Source organism: Mesoplodon bidens (assembly GCF_964165515.1).
Source record: "Mesoplodon bidens genome assembly, chromosome: 18".
Taxonomy (NCBI): domain Eukaryota; kingdom Metazoa; phylum Chordata; class Mammalia; order Artiodactyla; family Ziphiidae; genus Mesoplodon; species Mesoplodon bidens.
Window position 1 is genome coordinate 6,255,864 of NC_138175.1, and position 25,583 is coordinate 6,281,446.

At 44.0% G+C, this 25,583-nt stretch overlaps 1 protein-coding gene across 1 annotated transcript in view; it reads right to left on the reverse strand.

Moving 5' to 3' along the window:
* CDH13 (cadherin 13) overlaps positions 1-25,583 on the reverse strand; it is a 1,033,476-nt gene that overhangs the window by 570,941 nt on the left and 436,952 nt on the right. The window contains exon 4 of the mRNA XM_081215776.1: positions 5,834-5,950. Coding sequence (XP_081071902.1) covers positions 5,834-5,950 — 117 coding nt within the window. The remainder of the gene's footprint in view (positions 1-5,833; positions 5,951-25,583) is intronic.

The following is a 25,583-nucleotide window of genomic DNA, read 5'->3' on the forward strand; positions in this document are numbered from 1 at the left end:
ATATGTACAACTAGGTTTGCTGAAAGTAGAAATAAATTCTGCTGGTCATCTCACCAAGAAAATTTTGAGCACTAAGCTTCTGGACATCTTAGATCACCTATATTCAAATTTCTCTCCTATACAACAACCAATGGTAACTTTTAGTCACTGAATAAAACTGCTACTTGTTTGAAAATGGGGAAACGAAACAGATATAAATTTTTGAGAAGAGGCATGTAGTTAGACTTGAATAAAAGTTGTGAAAAAATGGATTTTAAAAGGCTGATGATTATATAAAATAAATCAGGCAATAGAATGGAGCAAGGTACCCTAAGTCTACATTTCAGTAGAAAGGTGAGATGGAGTAGTGCTCAATGGGGATGGATTTAGTATCAGCTTTCTGGCCCAGCTTCTGGGGATGCAGCTTGGCACCCATGGGTTCGCAAAGTGTTGCAAAGGACTATTAAATGGAGTAAAACAAATTTAATCCCAAGGCCGTAAGACTCCTTAGCACCTGTTTGCATAGGTGGGCATAAAGGGGAGATACAGAGTTCTTGGATGTGGGGAGACCTCTAACCATGGTATACATCCAGAACTCTGAGAAATATTTAGGACCTGCCGTAAATTGTCCTCAGGTGTGACTTACATTCATGACACAATCAAAGCAGAGTCCTGGTTGAGTGGTTTTCATGATTTGGTCTAATGATCTATGTTGATTCCCTTTATGAAGGGCACATGGTCCCATTACGTGTTTCTTCCAGCCTGGGTTAAATATGTCCTTCTAAAGGCTCATTCTACCAATTTATAGGGGATATAAAAAAAGGAATTTCAGTAAAATGTACTTTCATTGGTTTTGATGAAAAGGGTTTGTGATGAAAATAGGATCTCTAACAAGCATTTCATAAATGACTTGTCTTTCAAACTTAATATAAAACAGAATAAAATACATCTCCAAAAGACCTCCTTGCTGCCTCACAGACTTCAAGTCCCCTGCTCTCAATCAACTCAAAAATCTCTACAGACGCAATCAAATATTTATCAGTGAAAATTGGTAAAACTGAGAAATTATTTATGGCCCAAATTTTGAAATAGTCATACATTGAAGGGGGAGGAAGAAAAAAAAAAAAAAGGTTATGCTGGGAACTATACATTTCTCTCCAGGGCACATACTCCTAGATTCTCCCTGCTGTCTAGAATTCAAAAATGGAAAGGAAATCACAGGTTTGAGGAAATATGTTCACAGCTGGGTGTTTTACCCTTTTTTCAGAAACACTGAGAGATATAATGGAAAACCAGCCCCCAAATTCTAATAATTTAGCTACTTACCAACTAATTAATTATTTTGCAGATAGATATTTTGCAGATAGATGTGTATGTCAAAACTTTGCCTAATACCTAGAGCTGCCTGCATAGCTTTTTAGTGAATATGCAATTCTACGTGGCATGGCCTTCAACTGTGAAAAACCTCCCACGGGGGCGAATTTGCTGCAGCACCTTGCTTTTGATATCGTTACCCTTTCGTATGTATATGGGTCTTCTTTCTTTAAAGAAATTCAGATTGTGATAAAATATGACAAAAAAGAAAATAAAGAGACAAATACTTGGTCTCCATTCACCATCCTGAATTGTAAGACAAAGTACTTTCATGCCAACATGCCAGCTCTTCCGCCTTTTATAATAATTTTATACTTAAACTTAATTTTTCCCAACATTGCATTATGAAATTTCCAAACACGTAGGAAAGCTGAAAGAAGTTCACAGTGATCAACTGTGCTCAACACCTAGATTCCACCATTAACATTTTGCTCTACTTGCTTTGTCATATATCTATCCATTGATCCACCCCTCTAACCCTCTTATTTCTTGGTACATTTCAAGGAATTAAACTTAGTTTTAATGATATTTTAAAAAAGTAATTTTCAGCAAGGACATTTCACTCCATGGAAGAGAATTCTCAGGTTGCACTCAGTAGACCTGAGCCTACTGGTTAAGAGTGCAGACTGTGAAATCTCAAAGAGGTGGCACAAAGCGTGCCTCTGCAGTTAAGTGTGTGACTTCGGACAGGTTACACCGTCCCTCTGAGTCTCATTACCCTCATTTGGCACCTTGGAAGATGATCCTCGTGGGGTTGTTATTATGAAAATTCAACATAATAGATGAAAAGTGCTTACACGTTACTGTGACAAATAAAGAATTTGTGATGATTTTTTCTACTCTTCTCTAATCCTGTGAGATCAAGGACTCTGTCTGTTTCCTTTGCCATTAAATCAGCAGCCCCTTGCACAGTGCCTTGTAAATAGCAGAGGCTGCAATATATACTTATTGATATGAATTCGGTTAAATTTCAGAGGTTTTCCCTCCTGGGATGAAACAAGTACTTATTATTGGAGAGAGGCAAGTGCAGTGGCTTCAAAGGCACGAGGCACAAGAAAGTTAGTTGAGGAAACGAGTTGGGAGCAGGCGATGAGACAAAGAGAAAAAATCTGGCCTGCAAAGCAACAGTGTTTATATCAAGTTTAGTGATAGAGCACAGTTCATCAGTGCCCAGTCCCAGTCCCTTGCACCTCACCTTTTCAGGGCACACCAGCCGCCATGATGCCTAAAGGCTCTCCCGCAAGCCTCAGAAGGCCATTGTGCCTGTGCACAGAACACAGGGCATGATGGATGTGCTGGGGAGTTTAGACTTCTGGGAGCAGCCCTCAACCAGACGGATAGGGCTGGTATATAAATACCCCAGCTCCCTCCTCCGTGGACAGGATAACCCTGAGAGTGTGTCTGACACCATCTTCTAGCCTTTCTCCATGGGATTACAATACAGTCACCCACAGTGGTAAACAGGCCTCTCAACTGGCTGCTTCCCCTTTCCTGCTTCACTCCTTCACTCCCTTACCAGTATTACTGGTATAGAAATTACCTGCATTTGAATTCTTGTCTCAGGGAACCCAAAGTAAGACAACTGTCTTTATGCCCACAGAATCTCTTCTTCAAATGGCATTCTACACTGAAATCTGATATGTAATATTTATAAGATTAGAGCTGCCTGACTCGCAGAGTTTGGGTGGATGGGAGTGGTGATGTGTGGAGGCCAAAGCCCTGCCTCCTGGGTCTCTTTTCCCTTCTCCCAGCCTCCCCAGCACTCAGTGAAGACTCCTATATCTTCTCACAGCTCGACAGAGCCTTGCTTGTCAGCTACAGGCAGAGTTGATTAGGATATGATATAAGATATAAAGAGAATAAGAGGAATGAATAAAAACAAGCAGAGACAAAGAGGAAAATATGTTCCTTCAGAGGCCTAAGAAGCATGGACAAACACATAATTTTTGCAAGGCAGTGCAGTTATTCTGTAAAAGCCATCGGGAGGTTGGGGAGGCTTTCACACCATTATGATGTTAGTAGACTACTGCACTTAGAAAAGCTGTTGTTTGTAGAGAACCCAGGTTGAAACCCAGGGTTGAACCCAGGTGGGCAGTACATAGGGGCTAAGGAGAGAGAAGTCTTCAGCTTGAAAAACAAATTGTGTTCTGAGGCTGTAACAAGTAAGAAACCATGCAGAAGAATGTCCTTGGTTAGCTGCGTACTTATTGATCCATTATGTATCTCAAGGAAAGAGCCTTGTGAAAACTCCCTAAATATACTGAGGGGGGACAAATGTATGGGGTTGGAGGAAGCTTTAGGATGACCACATAACTTATTGTCCAAAGCTGGACAAGTTTAAGGGGAAAGGTGGTGTTCATAGTAATTATGCCCGGACAACCAAATTTCCAGGCAAGTGAGATGTGATAATTCACCCTTGTTGTAAACTAATTAATAGAATTGAAATTCCAGTACTGAAAGTGTTCTAGTTTAGTGGTAGGCAGGGGAGGAGAAAGTATTTTAGGTCAGACCTCGGTAAACCTGAGTGTGCATCAGAATCACCTGGGATCTCTTAAAAAATGCTGATGCTTGGTCTTCACCCCCTGACCAACTGAGTCAACTTCTGAGGGTGGAGACTGGCAGCTGTATTTTAACTGCCCCAGGTGATTCTGATGCACAGCGAGGGCTGAAAACACCAAGCGTACGTGAAGGAGACCTGCAGAACAAGGGTGCCACTTGTGTCTCAAACTGTCTGGGGGCAGAGTCTTGCAGACTTGAGGACTCTGGCCCCTTGGCAAGTGCTCTCCTTGGCCTCAGGGAAACCTACACAAAGGCCATGACAGACGCTAGGGCTGTCCAAAGGGCCAGGTCACATCAGCCATACCACCGTCCTCTCAGAAGAGCTCTGCTTCCCTTTGCATCATATCCTGGAAACCTGGTAAGATTTTGCATCTTTGGTACAGTGATAGTTTAAAATCATAAATATGGATATTATCAGGATATCGGATTATGAATGCTTCTAATTTCCAACAGAAATAGATTTCTAATAGTCCAAGTCACACTCACCTCTTGCCCGGGTCACAATAAAACCTTCCTCTTGGCTGTTTCTGTGTGTCCACTCCTCCCTACCACTCTGCACCCACAGATGGTTTCCTACCAGGCAGCCAGGGACCTTTGAAAAGGTCCAGACACATACACACACACACACACACACACACCTGGGAGACTTTCCAGTGGTTTCTGGCTGCATGCACGATGAAAATCCTATTCATCACCATGGTCTCCAAGACCCACATGAGAGGCCAACTTCTCTGACTTCAACTCTCATCACTCTTTTCCTTGATCACTACATTGCAGCCACCCAGGCGTTTTGCTAGTCAAATGCACCTCATTCTTTCGCACCTGCAGGCCTTTGCCCACGCAGTGGCCTCTGCCAAGAATACGGTTCTCCCGACCTCCCCTGGGCTGCCTCTTTCTCATTCTTCCCGCCCCCACTCAAACGTCAGGGACACGACGCAGCTGCTCCCGGTCATTTGTGTCGAGATTCCCTCCTCCCTCTACACCCTGGTCCTGCCATTACTCTCCTTCACATCACCCTGTGTCTGTTACTCACAGCATTTGTTATCCTCTGCAGTTTTCTCATTTATTTACTCATTGAAAACATCTATCTCCCCACTAGAACACAAGCTCTATAACAATAGGGGCTTGGATGCTTGTTCACACCTCCACTAAACCGATCTCAATCTTGCAGTCTGGCATATAACAGGTGTTCCTTGTTGATTCAATGAATAGATAAACAATCCAATAGCACCAGCCATTCAGATCATCCACTCAACTAACCACCATTGTTCAAATTCAGAGATCATTGAAAAATATGAACTGGTTAAAATTCAATTCTCCATGTCGGCTTTTCTATGGGGAGAGGATGTGCTGACCAGGCAACATCAGTATTTCTGCCTATTTAACAGTGACTATTTCTTCCTGGAAAAGTTGTTTCTCTGATTCATTTGACTGTGCTTTCTGGATCTGGTTAGTATGGTTTAGTTCCTCTGATCTAGTTTTGTCTTTAGAGAGCTGACCCAATGGTGCTCCTGGACCTACACATTTGAAAACTAGGATCTAAATAAAAGGACACATATCATCATCCTGGTATACTAAGGGGACTTATCTGGCTGATGGCCTGGGCATCATCTACAAAAGCAGTGAGTCTATTTCTTAACCAATGACATCCTCATGTCACAACTCTTACATCATTATCTACCATGTAGATCTCAAAATCATGACAGAGGTGGTGTTGTGTTTTTTTTTTTGTTTTTGTTTTGTAAGTTCCCTTTTTCATGACCTTTGACATTCTTTTCTTGGCAAAAACCTTTGGCCTCTTACCATAGAGGATCTGAGGCCAATTCCTGCTGGTCGCCAAGCCAGTCAGAGTCAGCTTGTCTCCTCTATGCTCATCTCACAATAAAAGCATGCTTTAGCAGTTTTCTTTTGTCTGACTTACCTTGCCAACATCTCTTGGGAAAGGTTGTCTCTGATTCTCCGGAATTAAAATGGGAGATACCACAATGGACCTCTTTTGTCTTGGGACAGGAGAAGTTCTTTCCAATTTAAATATATCCTAAAAGAGAAAAAACAAATCAATTGACTAAAATCCCCCACGGAGAAGATGTAGCAGTCTGCTCTGAGATATGGCTCCTTTGTTGTGAAAGCATACAGCTGTTTGGACATTGTTAATTTTATTCTATCAAACCTCATTAGCGTTAGCAAGTACATCATTAGAATTATACTAAAGCTGACATTGTGATTCACAATGACTATCATTAAGCTGTTTAATCCCATCTTCTGAATCATTCTATTCACAGTGTCAGTCTTGATTTATACATCCTTCCATGCTTGTGTATTCCCATTCTTAATCTGTCAAGTGAGGAGATTACTTGGCTGGTCACTAACCCACAGAACTCGCTGGATACAAGTGTGGCTCTCCTCACGGCCAAATGCAAGGTCCTCACAATCACAAATGAATAGGGATGAGGGGTAATCACAGCATTCCAAACACAATGTTCCATAATGTCAGGCATTATGGAGACTCTTAGTCAATGTTCTGTCAAAGTCTGTTTGCTATGATTAGTGGGTCCACTACTGGAACTCACTCGCCACACAGTACGTCCCAAACTGCAATCATTGGAACAACACTGTGAGAACTTCTGTCTTATCTGTAATTCACCTTTTTAATTAAATAAATGGATGCAAAAAGGGAAACTTTGTGCCATTATTTTAAATATTGCACCAGTATGGCTTCTCATAAAAAGTACGAAAACATAAAAATAAACAATGAGATCAATGATGTTATTAAATTTGAGCTGGAAACTTAGGTGGATGGAAAGTTTCCTCTTTTTGAAAGGGAGATAAGAAAAGCCTAGAGGGGTGTTAAAGGGTTGTGAGCACTGAGCTGAGACTTTCTCCTTGATCCAATCAGAGGACTGAAAGAGAATTAAAAATGGGATGTCATTTTCAATATATAAACCAATCACATTCAATACCACACACTAAAATTATCCGAGGTACCACCAAAAGCAAGCATCTCAAACTCTGGACAATAAGTTCCTATGAAAATCATGTGGCAAATTATATTTAAACACCATCACTGACCCATGCTGCATAAAAGTGTATGCATGTACATGTATATATATGACAGTGATATAGTTTTATACATATATAATAGTTTTATTATTATTATTATTATTATTATTTTTGCGATACGCGGGCCTCTCACTGTTGTGGCCTCTCCTGTTGTGGAGCGCAGGCTCTGGACACGCAGGCTCAGCGGCCATGGCTCACGGGCCCAGCTGCTCCACGGCATGTGGGATCTTCCTGGACTGGGGCACGAACCTGTGTCCCCTGAATTGGCCGGCGGACTCTCAACCACTGCGCCACCAGGGAAGCCCATATTTTTATTATTTTAAAAAATATCTACTTATTTATTTGGGTGCAGCGGGTCTTAGTTGTGGCACATGGGATCTTTAGTTGCGGCATGAGGCATCTTTAGCTGCAGCATGCAGGATTTAGTTCCCTGACCAGGGATCGAACCCAGACCCCCCACACTGGGAGTGCAGAGTCTTAACGACTGGACCACCAGGGAAGTCCCAATATACAATAATTTTAAAGGAAACTCTATATAAGAAAAGTCAAGTAGGAAACAAGACCAGAGAAGGCTATGAAAATGTATATAAATAGTCTTTCTCTTGATTTTGGTCAGATTGTAAACTGATGTTATTCTTGTGGAGGGTAATCAGACAGTATTTATTTATCAAGAACCTTACAAGTGTACATATCCCTTCAGTCTGTAATCTCATTCCTAGGAATACATCCAAATGCTAAATTCAAAAGAGGAAAAAACTGAAAGCAGGAAGATGTTTAGTGAGACATTATTTATAAAGAGCAAAAATGGCAAACCACGTGAATGTTCAATTGCAGGAGAAGGTTAAATCTGGGTGCATCAGCAGGAGACACTCTGAGGCGGTCACCAATAAGGCAGTTGTAAAGACCACGTTCTAACCACTGTGATCAGCATTTGACTGCTTCCACAATCACAACCACAAACTATTATAATAACAATTTATTAAACATGTGTTGGGCCATGTGCTACGCACTTTACATGTGTCTTTGCTAACATTTGCAATAAACTTCTCAAGTAAATCCTAGCCCACCTTAACCAATGAGGAATGTTAAGCTGTGAGAGGTTATATAAATTGCTGCAATTCACCTAATTAGCTGAGAGAATATGTAAGATAATATGTGTAGGAAAATACAGAATACCATATTCGTTGCCCTCTACTTTATATAAACTATACTGAACATAGAAGAATAATATTCAAAACCTTAATGAATAAGTCCAAATAAAAGACTGCTTGGGGACTTCCCTGGTGGCACAGTTGTTAAGAATCTGCCTGCCAGTGCAAGGGACATGGGTTCAAGCCCTGGTCCGGGAAGATCCCACATGCCACAGAGCAACTAAGCCTGCGCGCCACAACTACTGAAGCCCGCATGCCTAGAGCCCGTGCTCCGCAACAAGAGAAGCCACCACAATGGGAAGCCCGTGGACTGCAACGAAGAGTAGCCCCCTCTCGCCACAACTAGAGAAAGCCCGCATGCAGTAACAAAGACCCACAGCAGCCAAAAATAAAATATAAATAAATTAATTAATTTTTAAAAAAAGACTGCTTGGTTTCTAAGAAGAGCAAAGACTCAATATTCAAGCAAAGACAGAAAACTGCAGTGTGTAAAAGACAGTGAAAAGAAAGAATCAAAAGGGTTAAAATGACAAAAAACCAACCAACAGGGGCTTCCCTGGTGGTGCAGTGGTTGAGAGTCTGCCTGCCACTGCAGGGGACATGGGTTTGAGCCCTGGTCCGGAAGGATCCCACATGCCGTAGAGCAGCTGATAATGTAGGCACACGTAGGGCCGTGTGCCACAACTTCTGAGCCTGCGCTCTGGAGCCCACGAGCCACAACTACTGAGCCCATGCGTCACAACTACTGAAGCCCACATGCCTAGAGCCCGTGCTCTGCAATGGGAGAAGCCACTGCAATGAGAAACCCGCACACCACAACGAGGAGGGGCCCCAGCTCACCACAACTAGAGAAAACCTGCACAGCAACGGAGACCCAACATAGCCAAAAAAAAAAAAAGCCCAACCAACACACCAACCAAATAAATAAATAAATAACCCAACCCCAACCAGGTAGAAAATAGCAGAGAAAGAAAGAGTGGGACAGTGAGAAGACAATGAAAAACAGAGTGGATTACATCCATAAAACACTGATGTATAACATCCGTAAAGAGGCTTATTAGGGAATGTGAAAAGAACAGAAAACATGTAAAATACGTGCAATATACGAATCTTATTTACAATAAAAAAATTCTTGAAGCTTGTATGAAGGAAAGTCTAGGAAAGCACTTTAAAAAGATTTAAAGTCCTATGCAAATGTAAGGGATTGGTGATTCTATTCTATAATAGAGCAAAAGTAGGTTTCCATTCATTATGATGATATATGTGAAAATGTATGTAAACCATTGAAAAGCATACTCAACTGTCGGTAACAAACATTCCATTGCTTGCAGTACAGAACTTACTTGTGTTTACAAGCCTGTGAATGGATGACAGGTGACCAGAGTGGTCAGGTTCCTGAGTCCCCATTTCTACCTCTGGCGTCCTCCCAGCTTACCAGCTACTGAAGCCCACACTGCCAGTCCATTTCCTTCACCCTCATACCCCAGCAGCTTGGTAATAAGGACACCTGTGTAAACCCCTGGCTCTAAAGTACCTTCAAAGAGAAGCAGGAGGCTCTGAGTCTCAGCATAGGAAACAGCATCTGGAAGGGGGGGGGTGGAGGTAGAGTGACCACTTGTAGACAGGCCTCCGTGTGCACAGGACGCTCTGAGCCCACCACGGTGGGCAGGACTGGGGCATCCTTTTTCTGCCAACTCAACTTTTTTGTGTTACAATGGCAGGGACCTCAACAAAAAACGGGTCTATGACTGTGATTCTATGTCTGTGGCTCCACTTCTGTCTTTGTGATTTATGTGTCTCTATTAACTACGTGTTTGTGGACACATGTCTACCTTTGGTCAGGTCTGTGGTAATGAGTCTGTCTGTGTGCTCTGAAGCCAAGTGCTTTTCTGTGACTGGGGCCCTGGAGGAGCCATAGCATCTAATTTGATTGACAAATACCATATGCACATCTAGGCACGTGTGTGTGTGTGTGTTTGTATCTGTCAATCTATCATGTGAAGCCTTTGAATGCAACAGGATGTGGCCGTAACCTCAAAGAAAGACAAGATGGAAGCAGTGAGGTTTAAAAGTATGTGACTAACTCAAGAGATGTTTACAGAAGAAGAGACAGAGGTGTGGGAAAGATCAGAGCATCAGGCTAAAGGAGAGGCTGTGTTAGGACTCCCTGTCTTCTGGTGCTGCCATTACCAAGTGGGAAGTAAAACATTGCCTGCTAAATCAGTAATCAAAGGATCTAGCCAGCACACTACAGCTGCCTGGACGGTGCAGCCCGAGGAAACTCAGGATGAGAAAACACAGGATGCTGGCCCCAGATAGCTGAGGTGCGTATCAAAGGGATGATTTCAGTGAAGCCAGACTCTTGCATCTTCCCATACATAGAAAAGCGCTAAATTCCTTAACTTGAGGTATCCAGTTTTCTTTTATTAACAGTAGCCTTTTGTTCCAAGCACCTGGTGTTGTTGAAAAACCTCCTCTATATCCTGGCTTCCCCCCTTTCCTCTTCTGAACAGTTTTCTCAGCCTATATCTGAGATACTGTCTCTGGGCTTGAAGTCCTAAGAATGTTCACCATATAAAACATAACTTTCAACTTTTAAGTCGTGCATCTCTTTTTTCAGCCGACACAAGATAGTGGGTAAATAGGAAAAAGGCAGTTCTGGAAACAGATGATGGGTGTTGTGACTTTGAGGGCAGCCAACATAGTTTTCTAGAGGGTGTGTAAGTAGTTGCATTCAGGAGGGAGAGACGAATGGGGACAAAAAGTGTCACGATCGCCCACGTACAAGCTCAGCTAGATGTGAAGGAGGAGCTGACCCCATCCAGGTTATGTGCAGGGAAAAGGGAGGAACTCAATCATCCGATGAGTTTCTAAAAGGCTAGCAAAGGCCACAGAAAGGTTAGCTGGCAAAAGGGGGAAAACCAAAAGGACAAAGAGATGAGGATTTCCAAAAGGAGAGAGTGCACGGCCACATCACACAATGCAGGTGTCCCCTCCAGCAGGCTGAACACCATGAGGAGGCTGTCGGGCTGACGATGAACAGGGAACTGATGACTTCAGGAAGACAACTTTAGGAGTGTGTTAGGGTCCAGGGTCAGAGGAACCAATGAGAAGTGAGGGCTTTGGTGAGGAAGGAAAGAAGCTGGAAGAAGCTGGAAGTTTGTCAGCTCAAGGGAAGACCAGGAAGGGTGCTGGGCTGAGAGGCGGGGGTCAGAAGAAGGCAGCCATAGAGTTGGGTGAATGAAGACACAGAAGGGAGGTGACCCCAGAGGGAGACGGATGCCTGAAGGAGGTGGAAAGGAGTGCATCGGCAGCACGATCAGCCCCAGAGAGGAGGACAGGGAGGGCTTTTAGGGGAATTTCTCGTCTGTAAAGGACGAGAACTCTCCTGCGCTCTTGGTTATCAGAATGAAATGAGAAATGGCACTTGAAGGTGGTCTGCACTCTCCAAAGAACAGCACAGAAGTGAAGGATGGTCTTATTCATACCAGGACAGCGGATGTGAGGAAATGAAGACAAGCCACTCGGTGCCTTTTAGGAGTGAGTAATTCAGCTGTGGGTGGTCTGAGGCCAAATCTTAAACAGACACTTGCAGACACGCAGCCACCTCCAGATTTCTAGACTACTAGACACATGCACACTGACATCAAAGTTCTCTCTCACTAAGCACAGACACTCATGCACTCGTGCACGTGTACAAACTCAGAATCCATTTGATAGGGTCACACACATACACTGACACACACACACTCATTAACAGATGCCCATGCAACAGACACACATCACATGCCTAGACCCAAGGACACATACAACACACCTTCCCCCTGCAAACCAACACAGTTCCCTCAGCCACAAAGACACACACACACACACACACACACCCACAAACACGGGGCGTGCAGAGGAGAGTGCACAAATAGCCATGTGCCTTCAGTCAGTGACCAATGATCCATCCACGTCTTTGAGCCTGGAAAAGCTGAAGGCTTGCAGGAGCCTCCTTCAATCTTGCTTAAGTCAAAGGGCAGAACTCTGTCCTCTGGCAGACTCACTCATGCGGCATTTTACTACAGGGAATTGTCACCCTTACATAACTATCTCTCGTCTCCCACGGGCTGACTGGGGCCTGTGTCTTTCTGTCGAAGGGTACTGGGGTTTTCAATCTCATTGCTTTCCTCCCTGATTCTCAATCTCAGGAGAAACTGGCAGTGCATTAAAAGCAAGTTTCATGCTACCTGGGGGTGTCGCATCACACCGTCCCAAAGAGCACCTTGGAAATAATGAGGAGGCCCCTGCAACTGTGAGGGACAGGGGAGGGGTTGGGGGTGGGAGGGGAGGATGGGGGCCAAGGGAAGGAGGAAGGCAGAAAGGATGAAGAACGTGACAAGGAGAGGAAGAGTGGATTTATTTTCATTCATTCATTTCTTCAGAAACTATCTGTCGATCCCTTCCTTCCTGCCAGGAGTAATTCTCGGCATCTGGGACAGTGCAGTGCCCGAGAGACAGAAGCTCCCTGCCCTCACGCAGCTCACATTCTAGATGGAGGAGACAGACAGTGAACACGGTCCAGGAGAACAGATAGGCAGGGAGGGCTGACTGTGCGCAGAGGAGGGGAGGCCGGGACGGGCCCACTGGGAAGGCGGCCTTGGAGGATGAAGCAAGGAAGGCGCCCTGTGGCGGGACGAGGGACCACCAGCAGCAGGAACAGACCCTGGCAAGTGTGAGCTGCAGGGAGGCCTGGCCTGGAAGAACGGGGGAGACAGTCCAGGGAGCTGGTAAAGGGAATTCAGATCCTGGATGGCCAGCCACGTACACTGCAGAGAGCACTTGGGCTTTTACTCTGCGCGAGATGTGAGTCATGGGAAGGTGTTCTGTTTGTTTCTTTCTTTTTGTGGGCAGGTTTTAAGCTGAAGAATGACATGAACCCACTTACAATTACATATATATCTACACACACACACACACACACACACACACACACACACATTTCATGTTGGCTGCCATGTGAAGAACAGATTTTAAGGGTTAAAGTAAAGAAATGTTTATCTGTTGCGTTTCTTCCTTTTTCCAACCCTGTCTTCACAGAGCACTGAGATTCCTCCTAAAATGCAAATCTGAGCTTTGGATCTGGGGAAGAGGAGAGCTGGGGTCAACTTTCCCTGGTCAGAGTCCCTCTATCCTCCTGCCTTCCCACAGTGTTTTTAAGGTATTATCTAGGTACAATTTAAGTACCGTTACATTTACCCATTTTAAGGGTGCAATGCAACGATATCAGGAAGTTTACAGAGTTGTGTGATCATCACCACAAACTAATTTTAGAACATTTCCATCAGCCTCCAAAGAAACCTCATGCCCATATGCTCACTCCCTTGTTCTAAGCCCCAGCCGCCGGCAACCATGAATCTACTTCCTGTCTGTACGCATCTGCCTTCTCCAGACATGTCCTAAAAGGAATCACAGTATGTTTTCACAGTATTTTCATGGACTCTGCCTCCACTTCATAGTTGATTTGAAGATCATGAAGCAGAAAGGGATACAGTTAGTGGTAAGGGGTGTGTAAGGCCAGCCCCCGGCCTCCAGGTGCGACCATGCTCGGGGGCACCCAGAGTCCCATCTGGCCCCAGGCTGGCTGACAGCCTTGCTGTAATCGCAGTCCATGTCTCCTGGGTTCACCTCTTCCCACTGCCCCCTCCTGCTGCCCTCATCTCTGTGTGGACGCAGACACCCCTCCCCTTCTCCACAAAGATCTCTGAGTCGCAAGGTTTGTTCCCAGGGAACCCACCTAGGACACCATCAAGGCAAGAGCTGTCCGGAGTAGAGACTAACCGGGCTGGTGCCCCAGAAGCGAAGGGGAACAGAAAGGTGTGGGCCCAGACTGCTGCTCTACAGCTGGGACCACTCTGCATGTTTTGGCTGTCACGGCTCCCTCCCTCCACGTCCAGCTGAGGGCTGAAAAGTCTTCCAAGAGCCACTCCAAGAAAGTAGTGAGATTTGAGAGGAACAGCCCTGCCCTCTTCACAGTGAACCCAAGGCCAGACAGCAGCTTGGACCTGTCTTGCTACCTGGCAGAGCGTCCTCATGAGCCAACACCCAAAGGGGCAGGAAGTGGCCAGAGAATTCATATGTGCCCGCCCTAGTTCACGTCTCTGCATGAGGTAATAAATGAGAGGGGAAAAGAGCAACAATTTTATAAAGAAGCCACAAGCCACTGCCTTTGTTCTCTCTCCAACTTCGTAACTTTTGGGCAAAATTATGTGCTAAGAGAAGTTATTTTAACAGGGAAAAGCATCGTAGATGCTGGCAGCATCCCTCTGGCTGAAGCAGGGAGTGCAGGGAGGGCAGTGCCAGCTGAGACTTTTCAGCCTGGCCTGACTGTGGACAGTCCTGTAGATCATGTTGGGAAGGTCTGATGTGCTTCCCAGGCAGCGGGGAGCCTTTACTGGTTTCGTGCAAAGGTATGATGCTTTGGGTTTGAATTCCATGTCTGGTTGAAAGATCATGAGAATTATTCCTTTGATGAGTTTGAAGCCTGGGTTCTGGACTCATGTCTGAAGGTCACAGCCTATTCCTTTCTTATCTTTCTAATCCTAAAATACACTTGGCATCCTGGCCCTGGACTCACTGAGTCTGCCAAAGGAAACACTGCTATTTAGTGAGTAGCTATTATGTGCCAGGCACTGTGCTAGGCACACTGTGACATGATCTCATTTAATACATCCAACAACTCACAGGTAGAACCACCATGCCTGTTCTCCTGAGGTTCAAAGATATAAGAGACTTATCCAAAGTCACTTAGCTCTTAAGTGAGAGATGGGAACGCAGGCCTCTGTGACCCCAGTGCCCCCTGATCCAAGCAGGATGCTACTCACCTCCCCAGGGCTGTCCGTGGAGAAAGCTCCTTACTCAAGTATAACTGGAGAATCACAACTCTAACTTTCGCAGAGGATAGGTAGCAAATGTCAATCAGCCTCCGGCTAAAAGGAGCGGCTATACCTTTAACTCAGGGGGACAGTTTAACTGTCTGCAAATTTCTGCAAATGAATGGAGCAGCAGAAATCAATCTCCAATTTATCCCATTCTTGCAGCTGATCTCAATGTGCTGAAAGGTGCTGGGAGGAGGGTTCTGTGCTACTCAGTTTGCATTTCATATGCAATCAAATGCACCATTCAGCCAGCGTTGCTGTACCTGGGGTGAGATTTAAAGTTTGCTTTATTACCTTCTGGGGCTGAAGTTTGCCTACTTAAAGGAAGAAACAGTCCACAAACACCAAACTTTCAGCGGCAAATTTAGGAAGTTGGAGGGCCAATATACTAAGTTTGCATCATTTCCAGCTATCTATTTTCCCAATATTCTGGAGGCCAAATGTCAGCTGACCTGAGTCATCTGTTGCAGGTTTACAAGACAGAGTTATGCTGACAATAAAATGGGGCGGTATGGAAATTGTCCATTAGTATGGAAATGTGTACTATGGAGCTAATTTTAAAGCTGGAGTGGGGTGGGGAGATGATGGCTGGTGGACTCCTAGGGTGCGGCGAAGCCAATCTGCTATTGTAAATTATCCCACACCTGCTTTCCAAGGCCTGCTGGCATACAGCTGGGAGAAATGGGTGCAGACCACTGTTCCTGAGAGTCCCCAGGCACCATGGTTTTCTAGAAGTGACCACCAGTGACATCAGAAATGATTTCTCCAGTAATGAGTCACTATCAGGGGCTTTGGGGATGTCTGATCCAAAAACAAGAAACCTCACAGTGACAGTCCATAGCAGAGCATCTCAATGATTAGCACCAAAGAAGTGATAAATTCCCAATAAAAATAAATGTGACAGTCATTTCTGTTAAGTATGTTTAGGGTGGGAAAGAAACGGCTTTGGTCAAAGTAATCAACAGAGGAAAAGTTTTACCAGAGGAGTTTGCAATTTGAGTGATGACTCCAGAAGTTCTCTGTCCAGCAGCCAAATAGATCTTTTAAAACATTCTCCTTCCTCTCATTAATGCCGTTATTTGCTTCCCCTTGTGAAAGGATGAAGCCGCTAATGTTACCAAGGCCAGCAAGGGCCAGCAGGTTTGGCTGCCAATGGCGCTCCGACTTCAGGTGCTCTCACTGTCCTCCTGGCTGTGCTTCTGCAGCACGAACCACCTCGGCATCCTCAGGTCGCAAATGCTTACTTCCGGGCTTTCCACCTACTGTTGCTCCTCATCATTCCTCCCTTCTTGTGCCTGGTTGACCCCTCGATCCATCCATGTACTCCCAGCTCAAGCACCCCTTCTAGACTTCTTCAGTCTCTTTTGCTGGGGGGGTTGCCTGCAGCCTGCCCGTTGCATCCAGAGCTCTTATTCAGCTTCTGATTAATTACACATCCATTCAGTGTTTATCAATGTCTGCCTTCTGCACAGGCTACCAGCTCCATGAGGCCAGGCAGCACGTCTTCCTGGTTTGCTGCTGTGTGCCCTGGTTCCCAGTACAAGGCCAGGCACATAGCAGGTGTCCAAAAAGTATTTTTTTAAATACTATTAGATAAAAAAAAATTATTAAATGAATATAGGGTTGTTGTAGAATTCAGATAATCCAGGTAATGGGCTTAGCATAGTGCCTGGTTCATGGTATCTGCTCCATAGTTATGTCTGATAAGTAGATGAATAAGATGCCTATGATTCCATGTTGATTTCCTCAAGCCAAAAATAGCCTCTGTAACAAGACAATCACCACACTCTGTTTGGATTCTTTGACCCTTCAGTGTTTTGTGAAGTCACTGAGTCTATAGAAATTTTTTAGAAAATTCACCCCTTGGACTGCCCAGCAGAAGACCATAGCTTTCTGGAAGAAATGACAATTGAGCTGAGACTTGACAAGGCCAAGTGGGGTTCATCCAGGGAAACGAGGAGGAGAGAGAGTTCCTGGCCAGGGGATCAGCAAGTGAAAGGGCACAGAGGCAGAACACGGCCAAAGACCAGAAGGGCTGAAGCAGAGAGGGTAGGGCTCCAGAAGCTTTGGGAAAGGCTGGAAGGGGAGGAGAGGGCAGGCCTCTTCCATTCATAGGACTCTTCTGAATCCTGAGGACCATGAGAAGCCCCTGAATGGTTTTAAGCAAAAGTCTGGGATCTGACCTTGTCTTTGACCTTGCCCTGTCAGAGCTGAGGGGCCACACCTGCAGAACACATTTTCTTAAATAAACTTTCCCTCCTGATATTTGTCATCCTTACTTGAAAAGTTGGACTTAAAAATAAAACACAAGTAAAACACCCTCCCCCCCACCCACACATATTCTACCACTTACTCTAAAACATCAATTTCCCCATGTTAGAACTGCTAGTTAAAAAATAAATAAAAGCAAACGCTTTGGATGAAAATTTGCCAAATCACACTTCCAAGACGGAATTGCCTCCGAAATATTTCATGAATCTAGCAGGAGCAGTAACAACACAAATCAGTACTTGCTGGTTTCAAGAGAGGTGAAAAATGTTTTAAACATATTTACATTCTTTAGTTAGAGGTCCATTCAACCACGTGTGACAGTGATGGGAATATAATGGAGACAATTTTCCTTTATCTGCCCTGGCATTGATAAAATATGCATGTTAAAGAGCTACTTCTGAACACCTGGAGGTATCTTGCAGACAGAGTGTTACAGATGGGCTTATTTTTCTAACACACATATGTAGTCCGGCCTCAACAGCTGTATTCATCTCAGTATGTATTCAGGATGCGTGAGCACGTAGCCCAGATCCCGTGCTTTCTGGTTGGCATGAGCTCATAAATGTGTGATTGGCCTTCAAAGAAAGTGCCTGTTAGAAAACCCACATGTGGAAAAACAATGCTTTTCAATTCAGTGCGTACGTATTGCGTGTCCGTCAAGTGCTCTTCCAGTGCAAGTTTCACAATTAATGATAGTGACTATCCTGTGGGTACCTCAAACACAACATGTCTTAAACCAAACTGAGTCCTGTCCTTCCACCCACTCTTGCCCAAACCCGTAAGGTTTCCGGCTTCCCTTTTCTCAGCTGTTGAAGGGCTAGATGCTTATTTCCTATGGATGGTTTACTTCGTTTCCGCCATACCGCACTCCCAAGTGGTTGCCAACTCCTACAGATTCCACCCAGGGGATTTTCCCCGGAATACATCCCTTCCTTCTCTAGAACCCTGTTCCCTGACATGTTGTCTGCTCTCCTGTAGCCCACCTGCAGGTTCTTCATGACTCATTGCTCCTTTTTATACAGGGGCCCCCTGGATAGTAGAATCACAACCAGGACCTCAACACTCTTAGTCTGGGCTTCCCGGAAACAGACACTGAGGTAAGAATTTGGGGGCAAATAGTATTTTAATATATTTTCTAAAGTTTCTATAATGAACCTATTCTATTTACAATCAGTACAAAATAAAAAGAATTCATTTACTCACAACCCTGTATCAGACAAACAGAAATACTATTCTAAATATATACTACATAGAATAGTATTTCTGTTTGTCTGATACAGGGTTGTGAGTAAATTAATTCTTCCTTCCTGCTTTTAATATACTTTTTGCTCAAGTTGAAATTGGTCTGAGTAATTTTGTATCTTGTGTTTTGAACCTAATGATAAATAGCAAGTTTTCTTCCCGCCCATGTTGCAAATTTTGTAAACATCATTTGGTAGCTGCACAACACATCATGTGGACGCATCAGCCCATATTTAACCATTCCCCTGATGTTATGCCCATACGTTTAGGTTCTTCCAATTCTGTTATTAAAATGTAAATAAAATATCACTGTATGTAAAGTTTTCTTTGCTTGTTTGTTTTTCTCTAAACAGGATTCCTTAGAATGGACTAGCAAAAATGGGATTACTAGGTCAAAGTTGATGAACGTTTTAAAGGACCTGTCCCATGTTGCCAAACCCCCATCACCACTGGAAACAGATTTGATCTTGCCATGGCTGAGCATCCCCAAGTGGTTCCAGCACACCTCTCTGGCCGCAACCCCTACAGCTCCAACCATACTGCTTTTGCCCAAACTTGCCAGGCTCTCTGGTGACTTTACACCTTCATTGTCCTGTGTTCCTCTAACCTGGCTATTCTCTTCTCACTCACCTCTAGTCCTGTCTACCTGACTGATAACACGCAGAAACACACACATACACCACCCCGCAACAGGAGCCTATTATATACTATGTGTGTCATCCTCCAGTTCAGGGTACATAGTAGTTACTGGATAGTCTCTATTAACTCTGGCTTTCTTCTGCCAGGTTGCACTAGTATGCAAATGCATGCTTTAACTTTGAAACTTTAATAAAGGTCATTTAATAACTATCTATTTGTTTAATGAATGCCATCAAATAGCAGATGGCAAGCTGGTAGTATCTCTTTTCTTCATTTTCCAAAGGAGTTTTTGAGTTTTCCATTCCTTAAGGCAACTTCAGAGAAGAGGAAACTCTTGCATTTTTACGTAACACCTGATGCATTTAATCTTCGGATTGGACGGGACATCGCTCTCCCCTCCCTTGCAGCTGAACTGCCTCATTAAATGGCAGAAGACCGTGTGGCTGTGGCTGTGGATGGTACAGCCACCCTGCAATGAGGTTTGGCCTCACATGTGCCCGAGAGACTGGGTGATGATGGATGCCACTGGGTTATTCTAGGATGGACTCAGAGAAAAACCCTGTGTGATTTTATCAGGTCCAAAACCAAGTGCTTCTTTACTTTCTTAAACCAGCTTCTCAGGCAGAATCTTACGGTGATCCAGGCAAAGGAGGGTCCCTAATCAAACGTTCCCAATAGCAGGGGTGAACAGCGTGTTCCTGTCTCAGATAAAGTAATGGAGGGAGGACATTTAAGGCAGTGTCCTGTACGTAAGAAAAGGGAAAAGTACATATCACCAGGACTCATTCTCTGGATTTAGTCAATTTTTGAGACCCTTGTTCCTCCTGTTTTTATCTACTTTCTTTCTTTTTGTTAACTTCTTGATGTTATGGCTGCAAACTCTAAAATTAGAAAGCTGTTTCCCACTCTGGCCACAAAGTCTATTGCCTCCTTTGTCCAACCGATTTTCAAATATCCTTTATGACTGAAATCCAACATTATTTTGCTTAAGGAGTTATTCTCAACATTTAACCTAAATCATCCTCTTTTCTTCCCCTCTGTAAATTTATTTTCTTTCATTGAAGCCTCCCCCAAACTTTCAGTACTATTCCTCTTCCTCTTCTGTTAAAGACATTTTAATTAAGATACCAGGGTTACATGAGGCTACTTAAGCAATATCTCCCTTTTATCCAGCTCTCTTCAGTGAAGTCCCAAATCAGTAATGTGTCTTTCATCAGCCTGTTCCATGTCTCTCTCCTCCCTTTGTTCTGTGGTTTTTGTTGAGTTACAGATCCTCACATTTTAATTCAGCCCCAACCGCTATTCCACACTACACCATTCACATTAATAAATTCATCTTCACAATGATGCACGTAATGTCGCACGTCTCCCTACATCACTGATTACTGTGGCCTTTGAAGGTTCAAAGGTGTGTCAGATCTACCAGGAAAAAGAGGAAAAGAGACCGTATTTGATGTTCCCTAACATCTGAGGTTTCCTTGGGCTCAGTGGTTTGATGTTGGGAGGGTAAAACAACTGCTTTAAAAAGAAGATAGTGTGTTATAAATATTCAGTTGCCATGTAATACTCATTCTTCCTTAAAAGACTGAAGGATCAGCCTCCTTTTTCAAAGCCAGGATTGACAGATACAGCAACTAGTTGATAATGGAGCACGGGAAATCTATTACGGGACCAAGAGAAATGTGTTAGCATCCCAGCTATTCTGTGAACATGCCCCACAGGAAGGGAGAGACTTCATGTGTTTTCAAATACTTCTCCACATTAAATTCTTCAAGCATTTTACAAATAGAAAAATATCTTTGAAAATCAGTGAGTTCCAGATGATGAGAGAGAACATTTTTTGAGTACTTACTATGGGTTAGACACTAGGTCTTACAAAGCATTTTTCTCTTTAATGCTCATACAGTCTCTGCACGTACCATTACACTCCCATGCTACAGATCAGGAAACTAAGGCCCAAAAAAGTTGCTCAAGGCCATACTTCTGACGAGTGGAGGAGCCAGGATTTGAACCTACAGCATTTTATTTGGAGACTGGATTATTATCCATTCTGCTTCAGGCCTTCTGTGTGTGCCATCTTTCCACATTAAATTTTTGAATACTGAAAGGACTGTATTCAGGATCTCTTCCAGCTAAACTTAACATGTATTACATCTATTCTTCATCTGGTCTCTGAGCTGCATCTTCAACATATATTCAGAATGTGACTGTTTCTCACTCTGTCACCCTTTCCCAGCTGCCACCACCCTGGTCCAAGCTAACAACCTCTTTTGCCTGGATTATAGCAAAAGCCTCCTAACTGGTCTCCCAGCTTCTGCCCTTGCCCCCATACCCCCTATATCACCCCCACAGCAGCCAGAGTGGTCCTGTTAAAACATGAACTGGATGACAACAATTCTCTGCTTTATAGCTTCCAGTGGGGCCTCCTGGCATTTGGAATAAGACCAGTGTGGCCTGCAATGTTTTACATAATCTTCCCCCAGCCCCTGGCCCCCTGTACCTCAAGTCCCCTTGACTCACTCTGGCCCAGGTAGTCATACTGGCATCACAGAGTACAGCAGGTACATTCCACCTCAGGGCCTTTGCACCTCCTGCTTTCCCCGCCTGGAATGTTCTTTCCCCAGATATTTACACAGTTGCTGTATTAGTTTCCTATAATACAGCAACAACAGGGTACAACAAACTCAGTGGCTTAAAACAACACACATTTGTTATCTTCCAGTTCTGGGGGGCAGGCATCCCAAATAGGTCTCACTGGGCTAAGACCAAGATGTGGTCAGGGCTGTGTTTCTTCCTGAGCCCCTAGAGGAGAGTCTGTTTCCTCCTCTTTCCCACTTTCTAGAGGCCCCTGACATTTCTGGGCTTGTGGCCCCTTCCTCCATCTTCACAGCCAGCACTGGAGCATCCTCAAATCTCTGTCTCTGGCCTCCTGCTTCCCTCTGAGAAGGACTCTTGTGATTATCTAGGCCCACCAGGATAAGCCAGGATAATCTCCCAAACACAAAATCCTTAATTTAATCCCATCTGCAAAGTAGCTTCTGCCCTGAGGTGGCATCACAGGTTCCAAGGGTCATGATGTGGACAGCCTGGGGGCCATTATTCTGTCTACCATGGTACCTCTTTCACGTCATTCAGATCTTTGCTCAAACGTCAACCTCTCTCTGAAGGCTGCCCTGGCCGGTCTAGTCAGCATTTCTGGTGCTCACTAAAACTTCGTACCCCATTCCATGCTTTTTCTCTTCTCTGCAAGGTAACAATCTAACATACTTATGTTGATTTATTTCATTGATTATTTGTCTCCTCCACTAGAATGTAAGACCCATCAACACACAGATTTTTGTCAGTTTTTTGTAGCCATATCCCCAGTGCCTAGACTCGTGCTGGCATATAGTATATGCTCAAAAAAATGTGTGCAATAATTTATATCCTATACCATAGGCTGACAAATAGTGTCTTCATCACATTAGGAGATGAAAAATGAGAAAGAATTCAGTCACTCATGATTCACTGAGTATCTTTATGTGACTTCCACTGTGTTACATTGACGTGTGAAATACAGAAATTCATGAAGAGGTATCAGCCTGTCATTTACAGTGGTGAAGGTTGTGTACTGCACAAAGGCCCTTGGAGGAGGTGGGCATGGGCTGAAATTCACCCTGTGTTAATGCAACCTTATGCCCATGGGGACTGTGGCCCTCGAGGGGATGGCTGTTTCTAATTCACATGAAGGTACTGTTAAGTCTCTTGTACCCCGGCTCTGCCCACCTGGCATAAGCTAGCCCTAAGTTCTTCCTCCAGAGGCACTTTAGAGCTAGTTAGACACAGGAAGGGAAGAAGCCAGAGGAGGTAGACAGAGGAAACGGTGAAGAGGACTATAGGACCATTGGATTCAACCTAGGAACACCAGTGGGGCTCAGCTTCTACCTGCTGTCGAGCCTTCTTGGGCTGGAAGTTGGGGAATCTTGGTTTCTATCCTGCCTATGCCACCAAACCTGCATGACAGAAGGGACTTTACTACTCCTCTCTGAGCGGCAGCTTCCTCACCTCTGAAATGGGTGGGATGATCCTGCCCACACAAGGTTCCTGTGAAGGCTGTGAGGATGCTCTGTCAGCTCCAAACTCTGCTCTAATATTGGTTCATCATTTAAAAGATACGGCTCCTGCCTCAGTGATCCCTTCACTCAGGACATCCAGTGGCTCTCACATCAAAGTGAAGGGCGAGTCCATTACAATGGGCTGTGAGGCACCATTTAACCTGCCCCACCTCCTTCACCTGTCAACCTTATATCCTACAACTCTGCCCTCTGCTGACTCCACTCCAGCCACACTAACTTCCCTGATGTTCTTTTGACCATGAACATTCCCACCTCAGGGCCCTTGTACCTGGGTCTCCATGGCTTGTACTCTTCCTTCAGCCAAGTCTTCCCTGACTCCAATACTGAAGACTGCATGATATCCTCCAACACTTCCTATCTCTCTTCTATGCTTTATTTATATCCATATCATTGGTACCATCTAACATGCCACATACTTTGCTTATTTATATTATTTTTTGTCTGTACCCTCTCCCTCCCCACATCAATAAATAAATCCATGAGGCAGAGGTTTGCTTTTTACCTTTCTTATTTACTGGTCTAACCCTAGACCAGTAAATAAGAAAGGTAAACCAGAACAGTCCTTGGTACCTGGTTAGTGCTCAGACGACACATGAATTCAATGAATGATGAATTAATCTAGTTGAAAAGGCAAAATGAGCGTATGTGGAGGAATACAGTCAATTGAGAAGCTCGGGCTGTGTTTCCTGACTGTTAGCAGAAACGGAGATTGTGCCCGAGTGAAGTGATCAGGGTGGCAGGCTAAATGCTGACTTGATTTTGCAGGACAGTTAAGGTTTGGATGGACAAAGCAGGGGCTCCCAAGTAGAAGAAACAATGGAGATAATAATACTAGCATCATGTACTTAGTGAATGCTTGGCAGGTGCCAGGCACTATCCTAGACACTTTATAGATACATCATCTCATTTAATCTTCAAAAGAGCATTTTGGTAGCTACTATTATTAACCTCATGATGTGGATGAGGAAACTGAGGTACAGCAAGGTTAAGTAACTTGCAAAGAATAGTTCAAAGTTCAAAGAAACATAAGGTTTGTAACAGTAGCAGTGTGGGTCCTTACTCTAACGATTAGAAGGAAAGTACTTAGCGCCTAAAAGATTCTCAGTAAATGATGACTGTCATTATCAGTACAATAGGTAGGCCAGAGAAATGACAAGAATTTTGGTGTTTTTCATTTCTTTCTCATGCCTTATAAATGGGCTGATGCCTGAGTTCAAACACGTTTGTCAACTCCTTCCCTTCCACCTGCAGAAATTTCTATTTTGTGTTGGATACACTGGGTAGCAACCATGAGGAGACACTACGGTGTGTAGCTAGATGACTAGTCTCTAAGATTATGGACATTTTATATTTGAAGGAACATCAATATCTAAGCCAGAGGCTGGAAGATCAGACAGGAGGTCACTGCTCCGAAAGTAGCATCTTCCAGGTGGTCCAAGAAGCAGCATCTTTTTCCCCTTTAACGTGGAATATTTATAACAAAGGTGCCCCATAAATCTGTCAATATCTTGCTTCTGATATACCTGGCTGCCATTTACTGTAAGAGGCAGTTTAAAACAGTGGTTGAAGGCACTACTGTTAATTTGATGATCTGTGTTCAAATACCAGCTCTGCCACTTACCAGCGATGTGCTAAAACTATTCAACCATTCTGCACAACAGTTTTAACATGCATAAAATGGATACTGTAATAGTACCTATGCCATACGGTTGTTGGTGGTGTTGTGTGTGTGTGTGTGTACAAACCCACACAAATATGCACATACAGTGTTCTTCAAGTGTTGGCTATTACTTTTCTTTTAGGATACATTTAGGGTACATTCTGTAGTGATATTTCTCCTTTACACCTGTAGAGATAGTTAGTACTGGACTCAAAGAAGCAACTATCAGTTTCAATTAATCTGTGCAGGCTCACATTTAATTTGCCTCTTTTCCCAGTGCTCACATCTTATCTGTTCCAACACTCTCCTGATTTACTCCTCAAAATGTTTCTTATCATAATCAAAATGCTTCAAACTAGTAATAAAAATGAAATCTTAAAAGGAGCTGGGCATGGGCAGTGGGGGAAAGACACATTACAAGCAGAAGAGAAAAATAAGGATGACAGCCGATGTCTTGCCAGAAACAACACAAGTTAGAGGACTATGGAGCAAATCTTTAAAACACTCAAAGAAAAAACGTCAATCGGAAATTCCAAGCCTGGTGCCTGGTGAAAATATCTCCCAAAATTAAAAGTGAAATAAACACTTTTTCATATAGACAAAAGGTGAAAGA